General features: G+C 46.0%; 1 protein-coding gene across 1 annotated transcript in view; it reads right to left on the reverse strand.

Moving 5' to 3' along the window:
- Nucleotides 1-8,852, reverse strand: part of LOC115196371 (tetraspanin-7-like) — a 36,625-nt gene extending 27,773 nt beyond the window's left edge. Inside the window, exon 1 of the mRNA XM_029757135.1 lies at nt 8,576-8,852. Within this exon, the coding sequence (XP_029612995.1) occupies nt 8,576-8,656 (81 nt within the window). The 5' untranslated portion in view covers nt 8,657-8,852. The remainder of the gene's footprint in view (nt 1-8,575) is intronic.
- Nucleotides 8,853-9,287: the final 435 nt, after the last annotated feature.

A 9,287-nucleotide genomic window follows, 5' to 3' on the forward strand; every position in this document is an offset into this window, starting at 1 on the left:
TCCGGGGTTTTGGTCAGGTAGCTGCTCCCATTACCTCACTACTGAAGGGGGGTCCGGTGCGCTTGCAGTGGTCAGCTGGGGCGGATAGGGCTTTTAGGAAACTGAAGGCTCTGTTTACCTCGGTTCCTGTGTTGGCTCATCCGGATCCGTCTTTACAATTCATAGTGGAGGTGGACGCGTCTGAGGCTGGGATAGGAGCTGTGCTCTCTCAGCGCTTGGGTACGCCACCTAAGCTCCGCCCCTGTGCCTTCTTCTCTAAGAAGCTCAGCCCGGCAGAGCGAAACTATGATGTGGGGGACCGGGAGCTGTTGGCTGTCGTCAAGGCCTTGAAGGTGTGGAGACATTGGCTTGAGGGGGCTAAAACATCCTTTTCTCATCTGGACTGACCACTGCAATCTGGAGTACATCCGGGAGGCGAGGAGACTGAATCCTCGCCAGGCAAGGTGGGCCATGTTTTTCACACGTTTTGTGTTTACCCTCTCTTACAGACCAGGTTCCCAGAACGTTAAGGCAGACGCACTGTCCCAGCTGTATGACACAGAGGAGCGGTCCATGGAGCCCACTCCCATAATCCCAGCCTCGTGTTTGGTGGCACCGGTAGTGTGGGAGCTGGACGCGGACAGTGAGCGGGCTTCACGTGCAGAGCCCGTTCCCCCTCAGTGTCCAGCTGGACGTCTGGACGTTCCGTCTGCTGTCCCCGACCGATTGATCTACTGGGCTCACACGTTACCCTCCTCTGGTCATCCTGGTCTTAGTGGGAGGTACTGGTGGCCCACTTTAGCTATGGACGTGAGGATTTATGTTTCCTCCTGGTCAGTGTGCGCCCAGCGCAAGGCTCCTAGACACTTACCCAGAGGTAAGTTACAACCCTTACCCGTTCCACAACGGCCGTGGTCGCACTTGTCGGTGGATTTCATAACCGATCTTCCACCTTCACAAGGTAACACCACGATCCTGGTCGTTGTTGCTCGTTTTTCTAAGTCCTGTCATCTCCTCCCTTTGCCCGGTCTCCCTACGGCCCTACAAACTGCGGAGGCTCTGTTTACACACATCTTCCGGCACTACGGGGTGCCTGAGGATATAGTGTCTGATCGGGGCCCCCAGTTCACGTCAAGGGTCTGGAAGGCGTTCATGGAACGTCTGGGGGTCTCGGTCAGCCTTACCTCGGGTTTTCACCCTGAGAGTAACGGGCAGGTGGAGAGAGTTAACCAGGATGTGGGTAGGTTTCTGAGGTCTTATTGCCAGGACTGGCCGAGGGAGTGGGCGGCGTTCGTGCCCTGGGCAGAGATGGCCCAGAACTCGCTCCGCCACTCCTCCACTAACCTCTCTCCCATTCAGTGTGTGTTGGGGTATCAGCCGGTTCTGGCCCCTTGGCATCAGAGTCAGACCGAGGCTTCTGCGGTGGACAACTGGTTCCGGCGTGCGGAGGAGACCTGGGACGTCGCTCACGTCCACCTTCAGCTCGCCGTGCGGTGCCAGAAAGTTGGAGCAGACCGTCACCGCAGTGAGGCCCCAGTGTTCGCACCTGGGGACAGGGTTTGGCTCTCGACCAGAAACCTGCCCCTCCGCCTGCCCTGCCGGAAGCTGGATCCGCGGTTTGTGGGGCCGTTTAAAGTCCTGAGGAGAGTGAACGAGGTATGTTATAGGTTAAACCTTCCGCCCCATTACCGCCTTAACCCCTCGTTCCATGCGTCTCTCCTCAGGACGGTGGTGGCTGGCCCGCTCCAGGAGGCAGAGGTGGGGGAGGTTCCTCCGCCCCCTCTGGACATTGAGGGGGCCCCGGCGTACTCCGTTCGATCCATCCTGGATTCGAGACGTCGGGCGAGGGGCCTTCAGTACCTCGTGGACTGGGAGGGGTACGGTCCGGAGGAGAGATGCTGGGTTCCGGTGGAGGATGTGTTAGACCCTTCCCTGTTGCGAGAGTTCCATCGTCTCCATCCGGATCGCCCTGCACCTCGTCCTCCGGGTCATCCCCGAGGCCGGTGTCGACGCGCTGCTGGTGCCGCACGTCAGGGGGGGGTGCTGTCACGACTTCTGCCGAAGTCGATGCCCCTCCTTGTTCGGGTGGTGCTCGGCGTTCGACATCACCGGTCTTCTTGCCATCATTGATTCATTTTCCATTGGTTTTGTCTTGTCTTCCTACACACCTGGTTCCAATCCCATTCAATACATGTTGTGTATTTAACCCTCTGTTTCCCCTCATGTCCTTGTCAGAGATTGTTTGTTTGTTTGTTTGTTTGTTTGTTTGGTATGTGCTCGTGTATTTTGTATTGGTGTGCCACAGGTTATTTTTACCCATGTTATTTTATTTATGTACGTTGGTTTTGGAGTTTTTTTTATTTCTTTATTAAACTACTCCAGTTATACCAAGTTGGTTTCTCCTGCGCCTGACTTCCCTGCCACCTACACACACAACGTTGACATTAACTCCTTGTTTTTCAACTTCTTTTGATGACATTTTAACACAGAATCAACATTAGTTTTTTTTTTTTAAGTATTTATTTTAAGTTTAATTCACGTTTGTTGACAATGATATATGAGCCAAAAATGAATATTGATCTGATGTCTTTGCTCAGATGGCAGCCTAGCCAATTTCCTATGATTATTTAGAAATAACTTTAGCTGAGCTCAGTCATTTAAATGCTGTACAATAAGACGCACAATCACATTCTCAGAGGAATAAGCCCCAACAAAAGCCTGCTACAGAGGGAACACAAAACACACAATACATTATGCTTCTAATTCCCATCTGGGCATTAATAATATGCATCCACAGCATGAATTAGGCCAAGTCTTAGGGCGTCTGTCTGTTCTTAGCCTACTGAACAAGCTGCCGTTCCTACTACACAGAGAAGCCTAATACCAACTAGGTCAATCTTCAGTCCCTGCAGAAATCTTAATTGAGGAAATGACAGGCAGCCTGGCACTAAATGAAACCTATGAACCAGCTACCATGTTAGAGAGCAGAGTTACACGATATTATCAGGTTAATTAGATGGTTAAAAGGTGCTTGTGCAAAACATTATTTCAAAATAAAAGTTTTGTTGTCTTGACACTGACAGTCTTGTACCCAAAACGATATTTCTCCAAAATAACAGTAGTAAATCTAACAATGTGTCATGCCCTCCCTCCGTCGCTCGACGTCACCGGTCTACTAACCACCGGTCCTGACAACCAACATTGTGCACACCTGCTGATAGTTTTCTCCTTGATTGCTCCCCCTTTATTTATCCCTCAGTTGTCTCCAGTCACTAGGTGTTATTGTTTTCTCTCACGTTATGTCCGCTCCTCATGTTTGTTCATTTGCTTCGGTTCTTTATTAAAATCACCTTCTTCACCTGTTTGCTGACTCCCGGCGTGTACGTTACACAATGCTAAGCCCTTGGTTTATTACAATGTGACAAACGGAGTGAGAAGTGCTGAGTAACTATGCCAAATTTGTCAGATACTCTCACAGTAATCATGCAAAGAACCTTTCTGGTACTGGTCCAGGCAACAGCAGTAAATAACAGATTGATAGCCAGGCTCTAGGTACACTCTTCGAAATAAAGGTGCTATCTAGAACAAAAAAGGTTATTCGGCTGTCCCCGTAAGAGAACCTTTTGATGAACCCCTTTTGGTTCCAGGTAGAACCCTTTTAGGTTCCATGTAGAACCCTTTCCACAGAGGGTTCTACATGGAACCCAAAATAGTTCTACCTGGAGCCAAAATGGGTTCTACCTGGAACCAAAAAGGGTTCTCCTATGGGGACAGCCACAAAACGCCTTTGGAACACTTTTTTCTAAGAGTGTACCATTGTTGGGGTTGGAGCTCTTGGCATAGAAGTTAGAGACAAAAAGAGTAGGCACCCAGAGTAGAATGACAGCTGAGCTGCCTCAAACAACCTCCCCCTGGTAAGCTCTCAAAACAAGTAAGACAGCAGAGCAGTGGCACTCTGTCTCATCCTGTCTCCTCCTGTCTCTGTTTATCTATCTCTCTCTGCAGTCCCTCCTCGTACATCTGTCTGTCTGGCTGGGGAGGAAAACAGCCTCTAATATGTTTAGTTAAGCAGGCCATATGGCTTTCTTTGTGTAAGTGGCCCTCTGGTCAACATCAATGGAGTCTGCTTGTTGGAGAAGGAACGGGTTGAGTTTAATACAAGTATAGCTGCAGCGGGTGGCTGGCTGGCTGGGTGGATGGGTCAGGGTGGGTGGGTGGGTGCGTCAGGGTGGGTGGGTGGGTGGTTGGGCCAGGGTGGATGGGTCAGGGTGGGTGGATCAGGGCGAATGGGTCAGGGCGGATGGATCAGGGCAGGGCGGTTCGGTCAGGGCGGGTGGGTCAGGGCGGGTGGGTCAGTGTGGGTGGGTCAGTGTGGGTCAAGTTGGGTGGGTGGGTCAGGGTGGGTCAGGGTGGATGAGTCAGGGCGGATGGGTAAGGGCAGATGGGTCAGGGTGGGTTGATGGGTCAGGGTGGATGGGTCAGGGTGGCTGGCTGGGTCAAGGTGGATGGGTCTGGTTTGGTTGTTTAAGCAATAAGGCACAATGGGGTGTGTTATATGGCCATTATACCACGGGTAAGGGCTGTTCTGGATACAGCCGTTAGCCGTGGTATATTGGCCATATACCACAAACCCCAGAGGTGCCTTATTGCTATTATAAACTGGTTACCAACTTAATTAGAACAGTAAAATGTACTTTTTTGTCATACCCGTGGTTTACGGTCTTTCAGACAATCAGCATTCAGGGCTCAAACCACTCGGTTTATAATATTCAATAAGATACATACGTAGGTTGTTGCTGTTGCGCTGTGCATAGGACCCATAACATCAAACATCCCTCCAAAGCCCAACCCAACTTCAAGATGCCAATAAACACAGAGAATAACATGTCAAAATTGAATGGGGAGAAAATGTGATCAGAACTACAATTACAGGTCCTATTGTGTCATGATGAACGAGCCAATTTTATTTGTATCCGACTCCCTCCACATTCTTGTATTGTAATGTTGCATCCCAGAGTGAACACAATACCAGTCCACTACATATAATCTGAGCAATTAATCTCATTGGAGTGGGTCTTTCTGTTTAATCACAGTCTAAGTGGTAATGCCCTGTAGTCGATGTACTCCTTAAAGACGTCCTCCAGTGATTTTTTATATTTTTCTGTTGAAAAGTGATAACCCAAGTATGAATACACTACAGTTCAAAAGTTTGGGTTCACTTAGAAATGTCCTTGTTTTTAAACAAAAGCAAATTTTTGTCCATTAAAATAACATCAAATTGATCAGAAATACAGTGTAGACATTGTTAATGTTGTAAATGACTATTGTAGCTGGAAACGGCAGATTTTTTATGGAATATCTACATAGGCGTACAGAGGCTTATTTTCAGCAACCATCACTCCTGTGTTCCAATAGCAAGTTGTGTTTGCTAATCCAAGTTCATCATTTTAAAAGGCTAATTGATCATTAGAAAACCCTTTTGTAATTGTTAGCACCGCTGAAAATTGTTGTGCTGATTGAAGAAGCAATAAAACTGGCCTTTAGACTAGTTGAGTATCTGGAGCATCAGCGTTTGTGGGTTCGATTACAGGCTCAAAATGGCCAGAAACAAATAACTTTCTTCTGAAACTTGTCAGTCTATTCTTGTTCTGAGAAAGGAAGGCTATTCCATGTGAGAAATTGCCAAGAAACTGAAGATCTCGTACAACGCTGTATACTACTCCCTTCACAGAACAGTGCAAACTGGCTCTAACCAGAATAGAAAGAAGAGTGGGAGGCCCCGGTGCACAACTGAGCAAGAGGACAAGTACATTAGAGTGTCTAGTTCGAGAAACAGACGCCTCATAAGTCCTCAACTGGTTGCCTCATTAAAAATTACCGCAAAACACTAGTCTCAGTGTGAACAGTGAAGAGGAGATTCCGGGATGCTGGCCTTCTAGGCAGAGTTCCTCTGTCCAGTGTCTGTGTTCTTTGGGCAATCTTAATCTTTTCTTTTTATTGGCCAGTCTGAGATATGGCTTTTTCTTTGCAACTCTACCTGGAAGGCCAGCATCCCGGAGTTGCCTCTTCACTGTTGACATTGAGACTGGTGTTTTGTGGGTACTATTTAATGAAGCTGCCAGTTGAGGACTTGTGAGGCGTCTGTCAAATCCCCTCTCCCCTAACCACCACCACCATCACCATCCTTTCATTCACTACATAGGAGGTGACAAAAACCTCATCCTGAGAAATCATGGTCGATCCTGTGACGACACATGCTGTAATCATGTGAGATGACGTGAAAGCCTATTTCTTCTGTATGTCCCCTTTGCCACCCTCTGTGCAGATATGGACTGCACAGAGGGTGGCAAGGTATTAGTCAGACCCCCCATGGCCACGGATAGAGAAGGGATTGAGGGACACTGGTTCTGGTTAAAAGTAGTGCACTATATATGGGAATAGGGTGCCATTTGGGACGCAGACACAGAGAATGTGGGTCACAGACATAATAGATGGGATGGATGGATGGATGGATGGATGGATGGATGGATGAGATTAGAGCTGGAAATATGTGTTCGCTGATGGGAGGTGTGGGTTCTGCCTAACTGCCTTACTGATGCTCCAATAAGTACGGTAGCACCTTTTTAAAATTTAACCATTATTTAACTAGACATTTATTTAACTAGGCAAGTCAGTTAAAAACAAATTATTATTTACAATAATGGCCTACAATAATGCCCCCCCCGGCCAAACCCTCCCCTAACCCTGACGATGCTGGGCCAAATTGTGCGTCGCCCTGTGGGACTCCCGATCACGGCCGGTTGTAATACAGCCTGGGATCAAACCCTGATTTGTAGTGACGCCTCTAGCACTTCGATGCAGTGCATTAGACCGCTGCCCCACTCAGGAGCTCGTTGAGGTAGATCATCCCTGCTATGCAGTGGTGTAAAGTACTTAAGTAAAAATACTTTAAAGTACTACTCAAGTCGTTTTTGGGGGTTTTGTACTTTACTTTAATATTTATATTTTTGGCAACTTTTACTTTTACTTCATTACATTCCTAAAGAAAATAATGTACTTTTTACTCCATACATTTTCCTACACCCAAAATAACTTATTTTGACAGGAAAATGCACCAATTCACACACTTATCAGGAGAACATCCCTGGTCATCCCTACCACCTCTAATCTGGCGGACTCACTAAACACAAATGCTTCATTTGTAAATTATGTCTGAGTGTTGGAGTTTGCCCCTGGCTATCAGTCTGGTTTGCTTAAAATAAGGAATTTGAAATGGTTTATACTTTTACTTTTGATACTTAAGTACATTTTAGCAATTCCATTTACTTTTAATACTTAAGTATATTTTTTTACTGAGTGACTTTCACTTTACTTGAGACATTTTCTATTAGGGTATCTTTACTTTTACTCAAGTATGCCAATTGAGTACTTTTTCCACCGCTGCTGCTATGCCTTGTGTAAGGGACTCCAGCCCCACTAACCTATGGGACTGACTGAGCCACGCCTACTCTCATCCGTCACAAGCATATATTCCATATGAACCCATGTATGTAAATGCAGAGAGAGGGTTCATGTAAATGCAGAGCCCTGTGCTAAAATAGCTGTAGACTACTGGCCTTTGATTACAACCTGGGTAACTTACTTACCCCTTTCCTTCCTGTAAAGCAATAAGATCATTCATCCAATACAGTGAGACAATTATAGGCCATCTCAATAAATAAGAGGCATAACACCCAAACAGTACTCTGTCTGTCTCACACACATCATTCAACCAATTGGGGTAGTGCTACAGGAGAGTTTGCGCATTTGCTTTAATGTGCACAGTGTCCATCATGGTACTTTGAGAACCTGCCACCATTAGATGCAAGGATGTTGGGTATCACATTATTTGGATAGTCCATCAGTAACATTTCAACTAACTATCTACTAACCCTAACCTTAGCCCTAAACCTTATCCTAACCCTAACCCTTATTCTAACCCTAACCCTTATTCTAACACTAACCCTTATTCTAAGCCTAACCCTAACCTTATGAAGCAGTTGCTTATCAACAGATAGTTTGTTGATAGTATGACCATCTGTAGAGCATCTACAGATGGAAAATCCGGACTATCCAAATAAAGTGTGACCAGATGTTGATTAGGTTACCTGTTGGACTATTCTTAACATTCTTACAATAGCATGCGAAAGTCAGTGTCCACTTACAAAATCACAGGAAAATGAAGGTATGTAAAAAAAATAAAAAATAAAAAATGATGGCTTCCTCAGCATTAGCGAAAAAATATTAACGCCATTTCACATAATCAATATTTGTTTCAATATTTATAGCCCACTTGATACAAATATATTTCCTAGCCTACAGAAGAAAAAAACTCATCAAACGTTATAATAATGCTATCCTATAATAAAGATAACGGTCCACACAGCGCGCCCACTAATACACATGCACTTGTTCCAAGGCAGCAGCCTGTGCGCACGGCACAACATCCGTTTTTTTTCAACGTAAACTATTCAATCATACCGTTTACAAACTAGATTATTACCTACATATGACATTTAGGACGACAATAAACTATCGCTTTGTCATGTCTGCTTACCCAAAACACGAAGGAATAGACGACGAGGAGCGTTTTGAGGCAGGTTATCACTGGTTTGGTCTCCATTCTTCTTGATGCCATTCTCCAGTAAAATGGGGCGCTGGGTTTTCAGCGGGGCTGCGTTGCTGTGATTCTCCACTGGGCTTCGTTGGTTCAGTTGATCCACCCGCAGTCTTTCACAGCGCAGTCGCTCTCTCCTCACTGGCCGTAAATGAATGAGCTGCAGGTGATTCTACAGGCCTCGGACCTCTCCATGCGCCGTCTGGCGGGGTTCACGGGTTACTGTGAAAACCCTGATCCATGATTATTATGGGGTGTATATAACAGGTGTTATATAGTCAATTAATCATTTTAAAATATGTGAAAGTCGTTACAAAAATATAATACTGGTTTAAAGACAAAGCCTATTTATTGCACTTAATTTAAAAAAACTATTAGGGGTACAACTATTGGAAAGAAATGAATCCACAAATGAAGCCACAAGTCTTTTGCTCAATGTTAAAGCAAGATGGTTGGCTGCGGAGGAGGTATTGCCATTTGGAGAGTGACTAAAGTTCATGTGATCATCTGACAAGGTGTGAAAAGAGTTCACAGACTGGTAACATAATTTACAGGCTGGTGTTCCATGTAAGATGCTTGAGATTGCAACTTATCGTGAACCCGCAAGGGAAAGATCTTAGCAACCAAAGGGGGCATAGGCTCCACAAACATA

This window comes from Salmo trutta, chromosome 6, assembly GCF_901001165.1.
Source record: "Salmo trutta chromosome 6, fSalTru1.1, whole genome shotgun sequence".
Classification (NCBI taxonomy): domain Eukaryota; kingdom Metazoa; phylum Chordata; class Actinopteri; order Salmoniformes; family Salmonidae; genus Salmo; species Salmo trutta.